Consider the following 20639-nt stretch of genomic DNA (forward strand, 5'->3'; position numbering starts at 1 on the left):
TCTTCCCCAACTTACTATCATGTGGAGGCTGTCACTATAATAATTGCTTCCCATGTTGGCTGTTGGCTGTTGGCTGTTGGCTGTTGGCTGTTCGCATATGGCTTCTTGACAAAAAGCATTATTATTGGCCCTCTCAGCTGTTGAAAGGTCAGATTTGGAATATGTAATCGCTGCTATGGAATAATAGACAATTTGTTGGACAATGTTTCTTTTTGAGTATCATTTTTTTATTTTCAATCAACCATATGGGGATATCCATGGAGAACTATGAGCACATAATTCTTATTCTGTTGTGCAGTTAATAGTTTTAATCTTTGTATGAAGTCACTATTTCCATAGGAGGAGCCTTTTCATGAAGCTTAAGAGGTCATAGAATAATTACCCCTTCACTGTTTTAATCTTTTTTTTTTAAGTATCTTTGTAGTGATTTATGAGTAATAATGAGGTAAACCGTACTATCTTTTTGCCGTTCACTTCAACTATACAATGTGTAAAATTTAGAATGATTATCTTTTTACCGCTCAAGATGCACTCAATATCCCCCAACGTGAATCCAATGGCATGTCAATGTTTTTTTTGTTTTTTTTTAATTACATGGCAAATAAGTTAGATAAACAATTAAAAAAAGAAAATGCTAAAATATTCAAGATTTCTCCGACTCTCCACAATGGTGTGTTTTATTGTCCACTTTGAGCATAAACTCTTATGACTTTGCTTCGGGCTTTTCCAAAAGGTCTTATACCAATGGAGATAATATTCCTTGATTATAATTTCTTTCCCAAAAGGTCTCGTACCAATCGAGATAATATTTCTTGATTATAAATTCATGATCATTCCTTAAATTAGCTGAGATTCATAATCATTCCCTAAATTAGCCGATGTGGGACTTTCATCATCTTCTTAAATAGATTAGCCCTTTCATCATCTCCTTCTTAAATAGATTAGTCGAGATGTTGGACTTTCATCATCTTCTTAAATAGATTAGTCGAGATGTGAGACTTTCATCATCTTCTTCTTAAATAGATTAGTTGAGACGTGGGACTTTCATCATCTTCTTCTTAAATAGATTAAGCCCACGTGGGACTTTCATCATCTTCTTCTTAAACAGATTAGTTGAGACGTGGGACTTTCATCATCTTCTTAAATAGTTCACATCATCTTCTTCTTAAATAGTTCACACAATGCCGGGAGTAGCAGACTCAGAAATCCAATATTTTTCCATTTTAATTTTTACACAATAGGTTAATTTTTCAAATTAATTTTTCTAACTTAATTGCGATGTAAGTTAATCCATGTCCGTGATGACAGGTCCGTCACCATTTCACTAGTTTAAAATTAAGTCGGAGATGGGTTTAGAATCATTCTTCAAACTTGAGGGACAAAAATATTTTTAAAACTTCAAGAATCAAATGTGGAGATCATATCTAAATCTCGAAGACTAAAAGTGCATTTTGTCACAATATACTCGACTGGCATGTTACAAATTAATAACCGGTATATATTTAAATCAGAAACAAAAATAAAAATTGAAAAAAGAGAGCTAAAAAAAATTCCAAGGGATACAAAAGTAGATGACAAATTCCACAAATGGTTGAAAGGTTAAAGAGAAATATTGAGTAATCCTGAGAGTTTTGGAGGGGTTGGATTAGAAAAAAATTTGGTACATCACAACAAATAAACATTAAAAAAGGTATAATTCCTCTAACTAATATTGCTCAGTTACAAGAATAAATATACATTGTTGAGCAAGAATGGTAAAAAAAAACAAACAATCAATGAAAAATATCCACCAACTCATCACTCTACAAATTCATCCTTTCTAACTTCAAATTTATATAGTTTTGACACAGATTTCTTTTTATCTTATTAAACTTATAGATTAAGTTTGTTCGGTTACAACTTACAGGGTAGTTCTTCCACATTTTCGCCAGGCGCCTTCTTTTCGGTCCCGAAGAAAATGCATGCTAAATCCCATAGCAGAGCCAGTTTGAAGTGATCGTCCTGTATCGACGAAGAACGATATGGTGGAAAAGTAAGTAATAGAACTTGATTAATCTAAAATGAGTTTATCCTCAAAAGGAAAATTTATGAAAACAGAGGACCTTCAATAAATTAATGACTGATTAGAGAACACTGCTGAAGCTTTCAATGGGGTCTGATTCTTCAAGCATGGCGGCTGCCTGAAAGCAGTCTACAGCATCAGCCATTCGTCCTTCGTCCCTATGAATGACCCCCAAGTAAAACCAAGCCTTACGGTTGGTTGGATCTAATCTCAATGCATCTGAAAGTAAGCTTCTTGCTATAGGCAATGCGTCCGGGCCCGCTTTCGACCAAAGAGCACCAATCAAAACCTTGCAAGGAACGTAAGTCGGTTCGAGTAGGATAGCATTAATATAAGCAGCTAGAGCTTCTTGTATTTTCTCGCTTCCTTCACACATTAGACCTGATGGAACAGCAGATGTGATGAACATTCAGCAGCAAAGAAGTCATTTATGCCAAAGCATGCAAAAAGATAGGACATAGGCATAGACGCATGTAACATACCAATTAACATCAAACAACATTGTAAATCTTGCAAAAGAGGGAAATTTACATTCATTCACGTATATACACACATACATACATACGTACATACATATATACATATATAAACACACACACACATACATATTATATAAATCCTGGCGAGTATCAAAGGGGGGAACATGCACAAAGCCATGGCAAAGAAGACGAGGAGAAAAGGAATTCTGCAGAGCAACAAAAAACTACCGATTTTTCCAAGAGTCGTTAAGTTTTCATGAGATTGACTAAACAGGAGATCATATAACTCAGCGAGACAGACGCACTCGATGAAAAAATCCTACTACTTGCACTAATATGGTCCGTTCGATTGTCAGATAAACGGCTGCCAGTGATAGCAGTCTTCAGCTATGTCTAAACTATGAAGTTGAACCCAGGTTGGCAACATGAAGATAGACCAAGTATGAAAAGAACCAAGTCCAGCAACTATTTCAGAGAATTTGAAGTAATTAAAAGTTTCCCAGATCAAGATCCAGATAGAATGATTGATGGATAACCTTGAAGGACAAAGACAGGCAGTGAAAGGCAATTTATGAAAGAGATCATTTCCTAATAAATTTTCATTTTTTTTATATAATAATTGAAGACGTAAATAACCTTTCAGTAGCAGGCAAGCAGTGTAAGGTGCACTAAACCCACAGTGAAGAGTAGAAAATAATATATGCACTATTCATGTAGAAAATAAAATATGCAGATCTTGCCTTCAGTATGTAGTACTTCTGGGGAGAACTCTTTCAGCTCCTTTGCTTTTCCTAGACATATCTCTGCATCTTTCCAATGTGAAAGACTGGAGTATAAATTGGCTAGACCATTCCAAACTTCAAATTCATTCACTTTGTCATCTTCAACCTATTATCAAGGAAGGAAGTGGATCATATATGCGTACAAAATATATTGTCTCAGTATGTTACCTTCTATTTAGACCAAGAAAAATGGAAAGATCAGAGAAAAAGGTTCAAAAAAAGTACAATTGCAGATTTCCTGTTATTCTATTTTACAACTTCTAGAAGTTTTTTCTTTTCTTTTCTTTTTGATGATATATATATATATATATATTATGAATATAAACAACTTCTATAAGTGAACTCAGTAGAATTTGACTAGTCATATTTTCCATCGTTAAGGTGAGGCAGTCGTGATAGATTCCAAGAGACTCCAGCTCCATGCCAAAACCACAGTGCCCAATAACAAGTTTTCACGTGAATGGCAAGGTAGAACAATTTTTTTAGTCCAAGTTGAACAATTTGGACATACCAATAGTTTATAAGATAGCAACTCATATTTTACAGTTAAAACCAGCAACAAGTGACTGAAATTTTCTATTTTAAAACGTATTTGAACTAATAATAATAATAAATAAATAAGTAAATAAAAAGAAAATTATAAAGAGTCCAAGTTCTAACCTGAGGGACAATTCTGAGATGCCCAAACGATTTCTTTTGCGCTTGAACTAACGCAAGAAGATAACGATAAGTTTCAATAGCATCCATATGTAATGATTGAGAGACCTTCAGCTTTGCCTTGAGTCTGAGCAGTGGTCCTTGTTCCCATTTTGTGGTCTCATCCATTGCAGCATCGGTGACCACTTCAGCCTCTGAAAATCTCTTTTGGGCAGACAAAACAAGAGCAAGCAACTGCCAGCCTTTTAAGACAGAGCCACCTGTTTCATCAATGAACTTCTTTGCATATTGCAAAGCAGCATTCAAATTCCGATATTCTGAATATTGTACTCCTAACTCAAGCATCAAATCTAAGTTATTTCTCTCCAGACCACTTGCTGCCTCAAGAGATTTCAATGCGTCTGACTGAAGACGAGACCTCTCTAAGTCAGAGGAAGACATTTTGGCTTGCTTTCCCAAACAAAGGCCTAACAAGCGAAGACCCACACCCCTTAAATGCTCTTCGTTTTCTACACAATTGTTCAGTGCTCGCTGGGCGTAACCAACACCTTCAGCAGAGAGAAAAGGATCCTCACTACAGACCTTGGCAGCCAATAATAAGGCTGCCACATCATCTGGTTTTTCATGTTTGTGTAGACACTTTCTCAGAAGATTTAAGGCAACTTTATTCTGTCCGGCTGCACAATAACAAAGAGCTAAAGACTTCCAACGATCTACACGGTGATATACTCCAGGCATGACCTCTTCAAGTTGTTTTGCTAAAACAGAAGTCTGGCTGCATGTGGATAGAGCAAATATTAGGTGCTCCATCACTGATGGATCCCACTTTATCTTACAAAGGTAACATTTCTTCACAAGAAGCATTAAAAGTAGAATTGCTTCTTCCAAATTATTTTTCGGTACATATGAACCTTCAAGTTGAACAGCTAAACTAGGAGGACCAGCCTCTACTCCACTGTAAAGCAAAAACACAGCAAATCCTTTCTGGATCCTAGCACAGCTTTCATTATTGAGGTTCCATTGGCTTAAGAGGGCACGCCTATAGGCAGATACTGCTTCCTGGAAACAGCCAGCCTGCTTCCATAGCTCAGGGAGGAGTTCTACAGCCTGACTGATAGTATCTTGCAATCTACCATCCACTTGCGCATCAGGAATTCCTTGTTGGAATATCTTTTCTACGGCATCAAGGACACTCGTACACTCATCAGCAGCCTCTGAAAGTCCCATATGATAAATTACAGTTTGAGATGCACATTTAAAGAGAGTAAGAAAAATAATAGATCTATATCATCATTGACATTAGATTAGTCCCTGTAGTTACCATTTACTCTCCCTAGCTTCTGTAGAGATTTCACTTTTAAATATATGGCTTCGAGCACCAGGCTTGCAGCATGCTGGGAAACTGCCTGTTGAGATTCAGGGCGTGAACGTCCTTTTTTTGGAGGAGTCTTCTCAGCAATGGAAGGCTGTAATCGTTGAATAGCTGCTTGGAGATCAATACCATCAAACACACGTAGAGCACCTTCAACATTGCCTCTCTGATATTCCAACTTCCCAAGAAGGGCTCTGGCTTCCTGCAATCATTTTTTATGCAAAAGATTCATCAAGTTCTATGTTTATAAGCTGCAGAATCTTGAACAGATTGACTCCCAAGAAAATGGTAATAAGAAAGTAGGATGCATTACAGAGATCACTTCGGTCTCTTCTTTGTCCATTCATTGGTAGACTCCCCAAGTTTGAAGGGGTTAACAATTAGAGCACTATCATGTAATCGAAATAATTTTAATGACCCCCCAGAAAAATGGTAGGATGAAAGTAGGATGCATTACAACGATCACTTCAATCCCTTCTTTGTCCAGTCATTGGTGGACTTCCCACATTCGAAGGGGTTAAAGAGAACTCTCACGTAATTAAAGTATTCTAATTGTGATTTTGGATTATTCATCAAACCAATTTCTGAACTTTATGCCTACGATTTTGAGGAAAATGGAAAGGCCATCTTAGGTATTGGCGTCACCGTTTCTACAAACTAATTATTCAAGTGAATCATATACTATTGAAAAACTGAAAATAGAATCGTGAACACAACAAATAGCAACTAACACAGAAGACAATAACACTGCCATCATGTTACTTGACTTTTTAAACACACTTCATCTCTATAGTTATAGACATAAATAAAATTTATTCAGATTCCTATTAAAAAAATTTACATTGATCGACTAAAATAAAATTTGCAATTCCTACATTTACCATCTAAGAACCAAAAGATTATATCTCACAAGAACTTCCACATCATATGTGCCCTTTTTTTAAAAGTTTGACTTCTTTTTTGTTGTCCTCATGTTAGTTGGCCTGTTTTTTCTGTGGGTCTTCTTTGTACTTTCACTAATCTTATTCTAATAGGGATATATAGAATAGAACTTTACAATCATAGAATCCTAGGTAATCTTTGGGGGTTTTAATTACAATGCAAAAACAGCCTCCGACAAGTTTTGGGTGGAGATATCAAAAATAACAATTATACGCAGGCAGAAACATGTGGACACTTGTTCGATTATTGGCAGAACTTAAGGAAGAAAGCAGGAAAGATTTCCCTACCCCAAAGACAGCAAATGTTCAAACATATGGTGAAATTCAAGGAAAATTTAAATTTCCAATTCCTATTTCATTTTTCCTTCTTGTTCAAAAGAGTCTTCAATGGCACACTACACTGTTTATAACAGCCTGAAGCATGAGACAGAATTCAAGTTCATTTCAACGATAATGTCTTTATAGTGTTATAAACAAACCTCTAAATTGAGAGATAATCCTTCCCGTAATGAAGATTCTGCCTCTTGGATATTTCCCTCATCGAGCTTTGCTTCTACTTCTGAAGTTTTTATGCATACCCCATTTGCACAGAATTCTCGGACAACTATTCCTTCATCAGATTCACCAGACTCCATGGCTGGCTCCCTATCATCTTCATCGACAGTTGACATTATAAATTCTACTTTCTTCAATTCCCTTCATGAATTTACTTCTTCCAACTGCCATAAAATTAGTGATGCAGATCTCAAAAACCACATAAATCTTGGCAATGGAATCAATCTTGAAAAGGCGAAAATATTTAACTTATCTCAAACGTCACAACAAGAGAAGATAGACATTCAGAAACTTTACTAAAAGAAAAAATCGATCATCTCTCACGCAGAAACAGAATTGATTCATGACCTTTTTTTTTTTTTATATAGCGAACGCTTGGCTGGGAAAGGGAAATCCATATCCGGAGATAAAACTACAAAAATCTTAGATTTTCACTTTATGTACTAGAACAACAAACATAAATACGAATAAAGCACTTGTTCCCTGATGACGCCAATCAATAGAGTACATAGCGAGACATCTGTTCCTTTTCCTTTTCAGTATATTCTCAGCAATGAAACAGTGCATTCAAATGCATATTAGCATCATACTCTTGGCACGTAAATAAAAATACTCGGATCTAAAACTATTGAGAAATAGATACGGAAGTGTACGTTCCTTCTTTCGTTTGGATGCCAAGAAAATAAAGGAAAAAATATTGGACAGAAGGATCAAAGCAGCAAGATCGAAAATTGTCGTCTACTTTTTCGTTCTCAATTTCCGCGTCAAAGCTTTGACATTCCACATTGAATTTCCAAGACCAACCGAACACATACAGTTATCGAATCTTACCGGAGAAATTGAGGAGCTAACATCAATGGATGCTTGCTTGAAAGGGATCATTGGCGACGAACAAGAAGCTGAAAACTAGGCATTCGAGATCGAAAATTTGGCCGGAAAACCGACGAGTACGGTGGCGGATCAATTACACAATTTACAACAGCTTGTAGAAAATTAAGGCTCGCAACATTTGCCTCCGAGAAACAGAGCGAGCAAACGAGATCTATATTTTGTTTTGTAATTTAATTTTGGCGTCCAACAATTTCTCTTCTTTTCTTTTTTTCTTCTAAGAAGGAAAAAGCATTTAATTTAAATCTAACGTTGAAAACACGTGGTACGTCTTCTACGATTCCAAAGCCCATATACGTAAACATAAACTTCTTAATGGGCCTTTAAAACTAGGCCCAACTGTCGGGTTCAAAATAGTTATTAGAACGCTGGACCATTTATGGGCCGACATAATTTGGCCCAATTGTTAAGTTAGTTGGATAACTGGGCCACTTAATGGGCCTGCATAATTTGGGCCAGACTGTTAGTTCAAATTTACGGTTATTACGTAATTTTGGTTTTTTTTTTTAATATAAATTTTAAATTCAATTCATGCTACACCATCCAATCCAATGGATTCTCACTCAAAACTAATGATTTGGACCAAATTTATTAAGTTGAATAATTGGAATAAAAAATTAAATTATTCACTGATAAATAATATTTTATGCACTAAAATATATTTACGAATATCGTATGAATTAAAATTTAAAATTTCATAATGTAATTTTACTTATTTTCACATAATTTTAAATAAAATTATTTATCACATAATTCTATCAAGTTGTCACAATTTTGTATAGAAAAATTAGAGGAAGAAAATATGAAGATAATTCATATTAATGAAAACCGTCCAATTTGATTGAGGTATTTTCGCCTAATGTTACGTTAATGTGTACTGGTGCGAAAACAATAAATTGATAACTTAAGGAATCCTAACTAGACACTGAAATTAATTTGCTTAAGAAAAATTAGAGTTTAAATTGATATAATTACGAGCTTTGGAGTTTTAATAATATACAAAAGCTCTGATTTGGTGGGAGAGGTTTCTGCGCTTATATAGGAATGGAGAGGTTTCCGCGCTTATAGGAATGTTATGTTCTTCTCTCTGACATGGGATCTCACAATCCACCCCTTGGGGGCGTTCTCACTAGCACACCATCCAATATCTAGCTTTGATGTCATTTGTAACAATTCAAGCACACTGCTGGTAGATATTATCCGCTTTGTCCCGTTACATATCAAATGAGTCTACTAGGGAGAGGTTTTCACACCCTTATAAGGAATGATTCGTTCTCATCTTCGACCAATATGGGCTCCTACAATCCACCTTTTTGGGGGACAGCGTTTTCGCTGGCACACCGTTCAGTGTCTGACTCTGATACCATTTATAAGAGTTCAAACCCACCACGAGTAGATATTCAGGTAGATATTTTCTACGCCAACCATTTTAACTCTATCACAATGGTCTGAGGATCAAAGAAGCTTTCATTCAATTGGATTTACCCTCCATATCCAGTTTACCATACAGACAAGAGATTGGATCGCTCAAAAAAATATACTATCTTAACATGAAGAGCTAAAATAATTATGAAATCAACGGAGACCTTAGTACACTAACACAAGCTAAGACTACTTCAAGTTTCTACCTTATCTTTCCAACATCGCTAATTAAGTTTGGTCTGACAATCAAACTGTACAGTTCATGTTCATCAGCCCTGCCCCGTTCTCGTCAAGCTAAAGAAAGAACACCCTCTATATTCCTTCCTGCTGATAATCCTTACTCAAAAAATTCCAGGCAAGTAATGCTGCACCAAGTGCGGGTTCCACCTGTTAAGAACAATGAGGACTTTGAACCGTAAGAAACAAAGGGATCACTTTCGTTTTCTGATTCTCATTTTAAGCAACTGATGTGGGATAACTATACCATCAACCACTTAGGCACCGGTTGCTTCTCTTCAATTGTGAGCTCAAGAACACGAGGGTATCCAGAAGATTGTTCTCAATCTCTAAATTTGTTGTTACTAATAGTCTACCATTAATGAGTAAATGAATTCACCATAAATTGGAAAAGTAGTATGAAATAGAAACCACATGTAACAGCGCAAGTATGAAACAGAAACCACGTAGAACAGCTTAAGGCCACTGCTAGCAGATATTGTCGGACTTCCCTCAAGATTTTTAAGAAGATGCTAAGGAGAGGTTTCCCAATTCTTATAAAGAATGTTCGTTTTGGGGCCAGCGTCATCGCTGGTACTCGTTTCCCTCTCTAATCGATGTAAAATCTCACAATTCACCCCCCTTCAGGACCCAGTATCCTCACTGGCACTCTTTCCTTTCTCTAATTGAGGTGGGATCTCACAATCCACCCCCTTTGAGGTCCAGAGTCCTCGTTAGCACACCGCCCTATGTTTGGCTCTGATACCATTTGTAACAATTTAAGTCTACCGCAAGCAGATATTGTCCTCTTTGGACTTTTCTTTTCGGGCTTCCCCTCAAGGTTTTTAAAATGCGTCTACTAGGGAGAAGTTTCGTTCTCCTCTCCAATCGATACGGGGATCTCACAATTGCAATAAGGCATCGTAAAGAGAGCAAAATAAGGCTACCTTGGGCCAAACAGGAAGAACTCCGGGGTATTCTTTGGATATGGAATTTATGACTTTTTTTGCTATGTCCCACCTTCTTTTTGCTTCGAGTACACCACCAACCATAACAAGCGGAAAAGCCTCTTGTCCATCTGCACAAGGGATTATAACGCAAACAGATGAAGAAGATTGCAAAACAAAGTGTAATTATTCAAAGCAATAATAGACAGAGATCTTAAGGGATAAACATAGTGCTAATAATGAATACTGTTTGATTTCATACCTTCACCAGCCAGGCCAAGTCTTTGAATAACAGCCTTCACACTCGAAGCCAATTCTTCAACTGAGTCGAGGAGGATGTTGTCAGCAACCTCATCGCCTGCCTCAGCACATGCTACAATAACTGGAACGAGAGCAGCAATTCGAGCCCAGGATGGATCCGCATATGTCCACCTAATATTAATATTGACGGTAAAATAATGACCAGATAACATGAGACTTAATATAACTGCAATCTTAAGTATTTTAAATACATACCCTATTAGTTCATCTGGTGAAGAAAGATCAAGTGTCTTCAAAATGCTGTATGTGAGCATTGTATGAGGACCACGTCCATCATGAGCCCTAATTATTGCGGTTAACGCCTGTGCAGCTATCCCATATCCACTGCAAGAACATAAACATCAGTTTCCAAACAGTGGTGCGATAGATCAAGAGTTAAAAATTAACATATATTGGGTCTGTTCATCCCACTACTACTCTGTTTTACAAAAAAGAATAAAAGATAAAAAAATAAAATAATTGAGCACCGGAAACAGATTGTTAAAGAGCATCGACCTTTAGCCAGAGTCTAGCGGAAGGGACATGTTTAAACTACCTTTTACAGGGAGGGGCATGTTTAAACTAGACTTAATGTAGATCCCACGTTAGCTGGAGAGGGAAATGAATAATTCTTACTCAAATAGGACAATATCTGTTAGCGGTGGGCGTGAGCTGTTAGAAATGGTAAACCTTGAGAAAAACTCAAAGAGGACAATATCTGTTAGCGGTGGGCATGAGCTGTTACAAATGGTAAACCTTGAGAAAAACTAAAAAAGGACAATATCTGTTAGTGGTGGGCTTGAGCTGTTACAAATGGTATCAGAGACTCAGAGTCAAACACCGGGCGATGTGCCAGCGAGGAGTCTAAACTCTGAAGGGGGTGGACACCAGGCAATGTGTCACGAGAACGCTAGGCTCCAAAGGGGTGGATCGGGGGACCCACATCGATTGGAGAGGGGAACGAGTGCTAGCGAGGACGTTCGACCCCGAAGTGAGTGGATTGTGAGATCCCACCTCGGTTGGAGAGGGAAACAAAACATTCTTTATAAATGTGTGGAAACCTCTCCGCGCGTTTTAAAAACCTTGAGAGAAAAGCCCAAAAGAGAAAACTCAAAGAAAATGCACATGTCTGTTGGCAGTTGGCTTGGCTTAGACCTGGGCTAGTACACTTACTACCAAATGTTCATCAGAAAATTTAGAATGTTCATCAGAAAATTTAGAATGTTCATCAGAAAATTTAGAAAGCGCAGAAGGGTCTCCTAGATCAGGCTAAATAATTATACCTCAATTTTGTTTACACCAACCTACGCCAGAATTTTAAGTGTGTGTGTGTGTGAGAGAGAGAGAGAGGGAGAGAGAGAGAAAAAAAGGGATTAGTGAACAAAATGAAAAATCCACCTTCCCCAATCACCTAAGATTGGTCCTGCACCAGCAGCTCGAGCTTCTCGACCATCCTCTGTGAATCCATAAGCAATTGTTCCAGTTCCAGCAATTAAAACGCATCCATGGAGCTTTCCCATAGTGCCACTTGCAAGAGCCGCCACAGCATCGTTTTGAACATACAGGTTTACATGGCACGGAAAGATATCCCTGTTCATTTGCAGTTCATGATATCAAGTCTCGTTGAGCTCATGTTTTATTCCTACGCATTACCTAATCCCATTAAAGGGGATGCTAAGAGTATAAATAGAAAGCGGCTAACCAATGACGAACAAAAAGAAAGAATAAAATTTAAAACTCTACGGATTCACAGTTAATAGAAGAATGAATACCTTAGCCAATTCAGAATTCTTTCTTGATCCGTTGGATGGTTGACTCCGGAAACAGCTAGGCACACAGCTCGAACTGAAGATCGAATTGAACAAGACTTTGAAAGTGCCTCCGCCATAACTTGCTCCAGTGTTTCCCTCGCAGCAGTTTCTAGAAATGGCAGAAGGTTATCATATTTTTAGCATTCAAATTCATGATGAAGGAATCAGACATGCTTACAATAGAGATCAACACGGACACTAGACAACTAAATTTGATACTTAACAAAACGCGATAAGGAGTTCTAATCAACCCTTCAATCGTCTGAAATGTTTACTCGTTTGTACCACTTGGGACGAGATCATACAAGCGATGGCTCTTTAAAGAAGTAAAGTCAATTCAAGGTCCAATTTGATGCTGTAATGGCGGAAAACATAGCTAAATCAGGGAGAAGTGACAAAGATAGTGAAGTACCGCCAACGCTATTATGGTTTGAGCAGCCACCAACAACACGAGCGAGCATAGGACAAGCCATTGAAGGAGAAATAGCTCGAGGATCGGAAAGAGCAATACAAACACAAACAGTGGAAGTGGTGCCGCCATCGATTCCAAGTATAATATCATCTCCGCCAAGAATCTCGTGCTCAAAATCCCAGAGTTCGCCATTTCTGCACCTCTTCATCTCTGCTCCAGCCGCCTCGATCAAGAGCAACACAGTGACAAATTGGATCAAAAGTTAAAAAAACACAACCAAAATTGACTCTCGCAGTCAAAACACAGAGAGTTCATGATCATATATACAAAGAATTTACAAATAAATTACAGTAAGAGATAGCGAGAGCAAAGGACAAGGACGAACACGAAACGACAATGAGGAGGAGACAGAATTCGAACTTGAATTGAAGCTGTTCATAGTTAATTTGATTTTTTCTTGAATTTGTTTGCTAAAGAATCGAGGATGATCACGGACAAAATTTTGTTCGGCTCTGATTCGGCCGGCAAATGAGCCATCTGCTAAAGTTTTTAGAGGACAGACATTTGTTTCGAGTAGTAATAATAATAATAAAACCATTTTTATGGGAAGTTTTGTAATATTCGTGTTGGCATTTTACCAATTTTGCATTTAATTTGGTCCTTTTTGCAATTCTTAATATTAAAGTTTTTTTTTCAAACAATAAATAGATTAAATTATATAATCTATTAAATCAAATAAAATCTATGATTTTCCTAATTTGTTACCAAATCTATGATTTCATAGTTTGCTATCGTCCTTATAATACATTGATGGTTACAGTGTCATTCAACGTAACACTTCATTTTTTTTTTTAATAAAAAAAATAATATTGGAGATTTAGAAATGAGTATGATAATAATATCATTTACAACATAGTTAACGCTTAAAAATAATTGTGTAAGTAATTTTAATAATAAATTTTGATATGTTAGCGTGTTTTTTTAATTTTTTTTAAGTTTAATGGTATTTAGGCCACGGAGTATTTTATTAATAATCATAAAATTAGAATGAACCATGATCTGTTTCATTCGTGCTATTTAATTAAATGCAACTTATTTAGTTAAATGACATATCAAATATTGTCGTATTAATAAAAGAAAAAAAAGATGACATAATCATACTTTATTTATAATAATGGAAAAATAAACATCAAGATCGTATTATTGATTTATTTTTATATAAACAAGTTATTGGTTTTTTATTTTTTTCTTTTTTATAAATATTATGTACAAAAACTTTAGAAACAATAACTATAATTATTTTTTTAATGTTTGAACCAATTTCAACAAAATTTATCAATTTAAAAAATGGTAAAATTAAAGAAAAAAAAAAAGGAAACAATTATTTTTTTAATTAAAAAAAGAATAAATAAATTGAGCAGAACCGAACCCTAAACTTCAAACATAGGTTTGAGTGACCATCTAACCTAATCAGTATTTCAAACACAAATTTTGAATTTCCAAACTTTAAGGTTTACATGTAACAATTTTAAAACTCTCTACTATGGAAAGATTTTCACTCTTATAAAGAATATTTTGTTCTCGTTTCAGGTCGACGTGGGATCTCATAATCCACCTCATTCAAAGTTCAACATTCTCGATGGCACACTGCTCGATATCTGGCTTTCATACTATTTGTAACAACCAAAGTTCATTCGTCCTCATCTTCAATCGACGTGGGATCTCACAATCCACACCCCTTTCTTGCCTCAGCATCCTTGCTAACACGCCGCTCAATGTCTCGCTCTGACAATTTGTAACAACCCAAGTCCACCGATAGTAGATATTGTTTTATTTGAGCTTCCCCTCGGGATTTTAAAACGCATGAGATTTCTACACTCGTATAAATAATGTTTTGTATCCCGATCTCACGTTATGAATTCGAACCCACGACTTAAATAACTCGTAAGTTTTAAAATGAAAGTTTAGAGGTCTAATAAAGTTAAGATTTAAATCGATACAGTTATTATCGCCACTCGAGTATAATTTGAAGTTTTATTATTATTATTATTATTATTATTTTCTAATTTTATTAAAAAAAAAAAAGTGAACAAAAATTAAACACGTCGGTTGTTGCCGCGAATCGCGAGTCCGAATGTCCTAAAGGCTAAAACCCTTTGGCGCTGCGAATTTTCTTAAACCCTATCCAACACCATCAGCTATCCGATATCCTCATTTCATTCAAAGAGCACTTTGGAGAAGCTCTGTTATGGATTTGTGCTTACAGACGACGATGAGTGCAATTCTTCTACGGAGAACTACGGCCTTAGCGGCCTCCAGAGGTAGAGTTAGTTCCACTTTGTTATCCCCAATTGCCAACTGTTTAGCGTCTCGTGTGGGTGTTAATGGCAGCGTTATACCTGCTGCTGAGTTTGGTAATTTCTCCTGCATTGGGGTGATGGAGAGGCCTTCGGGTTTTGGTTTTCGATCGAGGGGACTTCATGCGGTTTCTCGGCCGTTGAATTTCAGGGCGTCGTTGGTTTCCCTGGTGGAGTTTGCGGTGGAGGAGTGTGTTGAGGCTAGTAGTAGTAGAAGCGGCGATGAAGGACTCGAGATTGGAAAGCTAGGGATCGCGCCGGAGATCGTCTCTGCTTTGGAGAAGAAGGGTATAACTAAGCTCTTTCCGATTCAGGTACAATGTTTCTCATGTTTTTAATATTTTATAGTTTCTGCTGCTGGATGAGATTAGACAATATGGACAGAGTCGTGGGTTTTAGAGTTGTTTACGACGAATTCGATCACTTCTTTGGACAACGACTTTGTTTTAATCCATGCATCTCACCCCAGCTTGGACGTTGAATTACCGCGTTGAAGTTACGCATATTTTTGTTATGAACGAGTTTCATGTTTTATGAGAGCTAGAGGCCATGTTCATTACTTCGTGACATGCTGGCTGTACGTGATACCTGTATTTCGGAATGCATTTGACATGTTTTGATTCAGTTTCTAATAGATCCGTTTGGTTATGTTTCGAAGCTCGAGATTTTCATTTCCATTGAAGTTTGAAAATGTGCTGTTTTCTCAATCTTTTCAGAGGGCCGTGCTAGAACCAGCAATGCAAGGGCGTGACATGATTGGTCGTGCTAGAACTGGAACAGGAAAAACTCTTGCTTTTGGAATTCCCATCTTGGACAAAATCATTCAGTTCAATGCAAAGAAGGGGTTTGTCTTTTCATCTTGGTCAAATTTCTTTCAACTCGCTCGAGTTTCTACGGAATTTTTCATCTGGGAAGGGTTTGGATTGTTATTCTTTAAATTTTAGAATCCTAATTCGTTAGCAATTATGCAGAAAAGGAAGAAACCCGTTGGCCCTGGTTCTAGCTCCAACAAGGGAACTTGCTCGGCAGGTTGAAAAAGAATTTGAAGAGGCTGCTCCTAGCCTGGACATGATCTGTGTTTACGGGGGGACACCAATTTCAAGCCAAATGAGGCAGCTTGGCTATGGCGTTGATATCGCTGTTGGCACACCTGGTCGTTTGATTGATCTTCTTAATAGGGGTTCTCTAAATTTATCAGAAGTCAAGTTTGTTGTTCTTGATGAAGCAGACCAGATGCTTCAAGTAGGCTTTCAAGAGGATGTTGAGAAGATCTTGGAGAGGTTACCTCGGAAACGTCAGAGTATGATGTTCTCTGCAACAATGCCATCGTGGATCAGAAAACTATCTCAAAATTACCTAACCAATCCGCTAACCGTTGATCTTGTGAGTATGTTGGCTATTTAATATATTTTCTACTTCTTGGAATTTAACTATATCACTGAAAAGCACAACCATTCAATTAGTAGACTCAGAAACTTAAGGTGGGTTGAACATGGTTTTTTGAATAATGAAAAGTGCTCTCCCTAATTGAAATCTTCATTCAATTCCCTCATGAAGTTTCAGTTACATGATTCAAAGTTATAAAAATTCTTAAAATGCTTACAAACTTGATCAGTGTCCTCTTGAAGGCGATTATAAAAGAACTTTAGTAAGAAACACTGCCCTCAAAAGGTGTTGTGAACCCACTTTTAGCTTAGAACTTGTTGTGTATTTCATTTTTCGTTTTACTCTGACGCTAGAGAAAGACCTCAGGATGTAAAAAAAAAAAAAAGCATTTTCTTCATAAAAAGGAAAAGAGCAATGTTCTTTTTCTCTGTTGTATGAGTGAATGTCTATCACAAGAATTTATTTGTTGCATTATGAATTCTGTGATTTATCTTCGGGGGCGTTTTTTTCATATTCATCACTATTTTATTGATATATGGGATTTTGACAAAACTCATTAATATTTCAGGTTGGAGATTCTGATCAGAAATTGGCAGATGGAATTAGCTTATTCTCAATTGTTGCAGACATGCGCGGAAAAGCATCAATAATTGGACCTCTAATAGCAGTAAGGACCCAGAACTTCTATTTGTTTGTTCTCTTAATTTTTTTATTTTATTTTTATCTCCTTTGATTTCCGCAAGGCAATATTTTACCAGGGCTGTTATTTCATATTGTTGACTGCTTGCTTTCATTATGCTGTTGCCAATTTTTTATTTGCTTATTAGGAACATGCTAAAGGCGGAAAGTGTATTGTTTTCACTCAAACAAAACGTGATGCTGATAGATTAGCCTATGCAATGGCAAGGAACTTTAAATGTGAAGCTTTGCATGGAGATATTTCACAGAGTCAGAGAGAAAGAACTCTTTCGGGTTTTAGAGTTGGACGTTTCAACGTTCTAGTTGCAACTGATGTTGCAGCAAGGGGTCTTGATATACCTAATGTTGATCTTGTAAGTGATAATGTTCCTCGATATTTCTTCCTCAGTTTTATCCTTTCTTATGGTACGTAGTTAGTATCGGGATGCATGGTGAATCATTAAATTTTTTCTTCTCAATAGTTTACCTTCAATTTTGAAAATAGACTAGATGTGCTGTTGTGCTTTTTTATGGTATCAGACCCCATCATCTGTTGTGCTTTTTTATGGTATCAGACCCCATCATCTCTTTCCCTCCTTTGCTCTTGGAACTCTCTCTTCCCCTTTGGGCTGTTAGGAGTCTGGGAGGAAGTGGTTTGAAGATAGAGAGAATATTTTGTTTGTATGTGGGCTAATCATTAAGATTTTTAGGATTTTGTCTGACTTAGATTTTTTCGTAGGTAATACATTTTGAGCTTCCAAACAACACAGAGATATTTGTCCATAGATCAGGTCGTACAGGTCGTGCTGGTAAGAAAGGCAGTGCTATTCTTATTCACACACAGAATCAGTCAAGGGCTGTAAGAGTGATTGAGCGTGAAGTGGGATGCAGATTTAATGAGGTTCGGATTTCGCTTTACCGTAAAAAATTTGCAACTTGGGATTCTTTTAAGTACATAACTAGAACTTTATCTATGTTTCTGTATTTTTACTCATGAGAAACGTAATATTAATGTCTGAATTGAAAGTAAGGTGGAGGCTTAAAAACATTTCTAATTGCTTGCAGTAAGTTTCTGGCTCCCGTAACAGCCTCCAAATAGATACCGACATTTCTTTTATTTCAACATGTGGGGGCGGTGGCCTGGTACATTCATTTTTTAGAAGTGGAGGATTCATATTTCACGCCTATCTCATATATGAAAGAATGCCTATCACATATTTGTTTCTAATCTGACATTATAAGCCAACATGAGCATATCTCAACCATATTTGACATGTACTCCTTCCCTTAAGGTTGGAGGTTCAAATCCCCGTACTTTTATTTTTGTACTAAAATAAATCACACATGATAAGCAAACAGCTCCCGGTGACAACCATATCGATTCTTTACTAAAGGGTGGATTTCCTTTCACATTTGGGTTTGCTGAAGACTTTAAATCATCAACTCATGCATAGGAATGTGGTGGGAATGCAGATGTTTTTTCTTTTCAAATGTCCTCTGAAGATATAGAGGCATCTGCCCTATAATCTGCGTAGTTGAGTAAATCCAAGCATACCAATCACCATATGGGTGATATATAATTAGATAATTGACTTCTCTAGTAGCTTCCCATCTCAGGAATTTAGGAATAAATGTTGATCCATGTTGGAGTATCTTACTACATGATGTAAAGTTGACTCTAATCACTCTGTTTTTTTAATTTATTATCAGCTTCCAAGGATTACTGTTGAGGATGGTGCTCATGTGGATATGTTCAGTGAAAGAGGTGTTGGTGGTCGATTTAGCTCTTTTGGAGGATTTAAGGATCCTCGAACAAATGATTCAGGTCGAACTGGCGGTCAGAGAGGTCCAAGTTTCAGGCGTTCAGGAGATTATGAAAATTCCAGTTTTGGCCGTTCAAGTGGCAGGGATTCTTTTGGGCCAAAGGGTAGAAACGGTGGACATACCTCTGGTGGTTTCAGTTCATTCGGTGCTCGTAAGTCGAACAATGCAGGAGATTTTCGTAGTTCTGGGTCTCGACGTTCTGGTGGGTTTGGAGACTTCGATAGTTTAACTCGATCAGGTGGTTTTGGGGATTTTGATTCAGGTCGTAGTTCGGGAAGGAAGTCTAGAAACTCTGGCTTATTTGGTGACGATATGGAAGCAAATCAGAGCAGTAGGAGAAGGAAATTTTAAACTAGGTTGGTGAGGCATGTTCTTTATCAGCAATTCGAAATTCGTAACTGCTGGCTTCCAGTTCTTCAACCACAAGAGGGCGACAACCATGTTCGACGACCACGTTAAGGTAAAGGTTCTACTTCAAAAGTTCAGTTTAGATTTTCTTTTTGGAGGTTGGCTGATTTCAAAAGCACATGAATTGCTTTTGTGCAGGAAGCAGCATCATGGGGAATTATAATTGCGTTGGAGAGGTGACGAATTTTCGAGGTAGGTTCATGAACATGCGCAAAAAATGGCACATTTCATATATTTTTTGCAGTTGATACGAATGTTATAACCACTTTGAAGGGAAATTAGGCTCAATATTAGGGATCATCATCTTGTAATATGGTCTGGTGCATAAATCCTTTTTGACATATTAATACCCTTATTTTGCCGTATTAGTTTGATGCACAAATATCCTTTCTGAATTTTGGCTTCACCAAGGCACCCACGATACGATTCTCATTATGTCATTATTTGAGTATTGGGATAGTAAGGTCCATAACCAACCAACTGCTTTCTTCAAAGAATTTATGACGAGACCAAGAGCAGCAAGATCATGAACCTTTGATGAAATGGCCAAATTTCTGAGCGCTGAATCCTTTTAATCATCAACGTCTACGCTCGAGGAGAATATATATACATATATACGCACATATATACATATATACAGTATACATGTATATATGTATGTGTCTATATATATATATATATATCCTTCTTTGAACTTGTCTGCCAAGATAGCTAGTGTATTTTGATTAGGTCAACTCATATTGTTATGGTTTTTTTAACATTTAATAAATTCATTTCGAAAAATAATTGCAAAAAGAAAAAATAAATCTAATTCTAATTAATTCTTTTTAATAAGTTTTTCAAATTTCATCTTCAGTTCATATATTTTAGATGATTAACTCTAATGTTTTATATTCAATTTTTTTTTTGAATAAATGTAAATATGATATATAAAGCATGTAAAACTATATTGACATAAAGGTTATATTACAAAGTAATTTTATGTTTTTAAAAATTTAGTTCTATATCTAATAAATATTTAATTTTAAAATATATGTAATAGATATCTAATTTTTTAGTTTAGGTCTAATAAATTCTGAAATTTTAACAATATCTAATAGTTTTTTTTATTTTTTATTTATCTAATTAATTAGATACAAAAA

General features: G+C 36.5%; 3 protein-coding genes across 5 annotated transcripts; 1 reads left to right on the forward strand and 2 right to left on the reverse strand.

The window, feature by feature from the left end:
• Window positions 1-1645: 1645 nt before the first annotated feature.
• Window positions 1646-7929, reverse strand: LOC111442763 (protein NPG1-like). Its single transcript, XM_023080275.1, has 7 exons — window positions 7680-7929; window positions 6773-7012; window positions 5302-5554; window positions 3984-5194; window positions 3282-3429; window positions 2103-2443; window positions 1646-2001 (listed from the first exon to the last, which is right to left on the reverse strand). Exons 2-6 carry the CDS (start codon window positions 6962-6964, stop codon window positions 2124-2126), a joined length of 2124 nt encoding a protein of 707 aa, XP_022936043.1. The 5' UTR covers window positions 6965-7012; window positions 7680-7929; the 3' UTR covers window positions 1646-2001; window positions 2103-2123.
• A 1249-nt stretch (window positions 7930-9178) lies between these two features.
• Window positions 9179-13405, reverse strand: LOC111442765 (N-acetyl-D-glucosamine kinase-like). 2 transcript variants are annotated; one of them, XM_023080278.1, is made up of 8 exons: window positions 13230-13405; window positions 12845-13054; window positions 12394-12541; window positions 12020-12211; window positions 10838-10966; window positions 10584-10753; window positions 10322-10452; window positions 9179-9545 (listed from the first exon to the last, which is right to left on the reverse strand). In XM_023080278.1, the coding sequence occupies exons 2-8, from the start codon at window positions 13050-13052 to the stop codon at window positions 9471-9473; spliced, it is 1053 nt and encodes a 350-aa protein (XP_022936046.1). In that variant the 5' UTR covers window positions 13053-13054; window positions 13230-13405; the 3' UTR covers window positions 9179-9470. The 2 variants fall into 2 exon arrangements, with proteins under 2 accessions (XP_022936046.1, XP_022936045.1); XM_023080277.1 differs by having other exon boundaries at window positions 12845-13405.
• A 1559-nt stretch (window positions 13406-14964) lies between these two features.
• Window positions 14965-19865, forward strand: LOC111443605 (DEAD-box ATP-dependent RNA helicase 53, mitochondrial-like). 2 transcript variants are annotated; one of them, XM_023081500.1, is made up of 9 exons: window positions 14965-15515; window positions 15918-16045; window positions 16173-16584; window positions 17156-17254; window positions 17415-17639; window positions 18005-18166; window positions 18976-19307; window positions 19338-19549; window positions 19636-19865. In XM_023081500.1, the coding sequence occupies exons 1-8, from the start codon at window positions 15093-15095 to the stop codon at window positions 19438-19440; spliced, it is 1884 nt and encodes a 627-aa protein (XP_022937268.1). In that variant the 5' UTR covers window positions 14965-15092; the 3' UTR covers window positions 19441-19549; window positions 19636-19865. The 2 variants fall into 2 exon arrangements, with proteins under 2 accessions (XP_022937268.1, XP_022937267.1); XM_023081499.1 differs by having other exon boundaries at window positions 18976-19549.
• Window positions 19866-20639: the final 774 nt, after the last annotated feature.

Source organism: Cucurbita moschata, unplaced genomic scaffold, assembly GCF_002738365.1.
Source record: "Cucurbita moschata cultivar Rifu unplaced genomic scaffold, Cmos_1.0 Cmo_Scf00005, whole genome shotgun sequence".
NCBI lineage: Eukaryota > Viridiplantae > Streptophyta > Magnoliopsida > Cucurbitales > Cucurbitaceae > Cucurbita > Cucurbita moschata.

Bases quoted from the DNA above. Each gene is read 5' to 3' on its own strand.
- LOC111442763 (XM_023080275.1), bottom strand. From the start codon at position 6,964: ATGTCAACTGTCGATGAAGATGATAGGGAGCCAGCCATGGAGTCTGGT. The intron at 5,555-6,772 runs GTTTGTTTATAA...AAATGATTGCAG, and splicing joins GATTATCTCTCAATTTAGAG to GAAGCCAGAGCCCTTCTTGG. The intron at 3,430-3,983 runs GTTAGAACTTGG...CCTTGATAATAG, and splicing joins ATCTCAGAATTGTCCCTCAG to GTTGAAGATGACAAAGTGAA.
- LOC111442765 (XM_023080278.1), bottom strand. From the start codon at position 13,052: ATGAAGAGGTGCAGAAATGGCGAACTCTGGGATTTTGAGCACGAGATT. The intron at 10,754-10,837 runs GTATGTATTTAA...TATTAATATTAG, and splicing joins TCACCAGATGAACTAATAGG to GTGGACATATGCGGATCCAT. The intron at 10,453-10,583 runs GTATGAAATCAA...TCCCTTGTGCAG, and splicing joins ACTTGGCCTGGCTGGTGAAG to ATGGACAAGAGGCTTTTCCG.
- LOC111443605 (XM_023081499.1), top strand. From the start codon at position 15,093: ATGGATTTGTGCTTACAGACGACGATGAGTGCAATTCTTCTACGGAGA. The intron at 15,516-15,917 runs GTACAATGTTTC...CAATCTTTTCAG, and splicing joins CTAAGCTCTTTCCGATTCAG to AGGGCCGTGCTAGAACCAGC. The intron at 16,585-17,155 runs GTGAGTATGTTG...TTAATATTTCAG, and splicing joins ATCCGCTAACCGTTGATCTT to GTTGGAGATTCTGATCAGAA.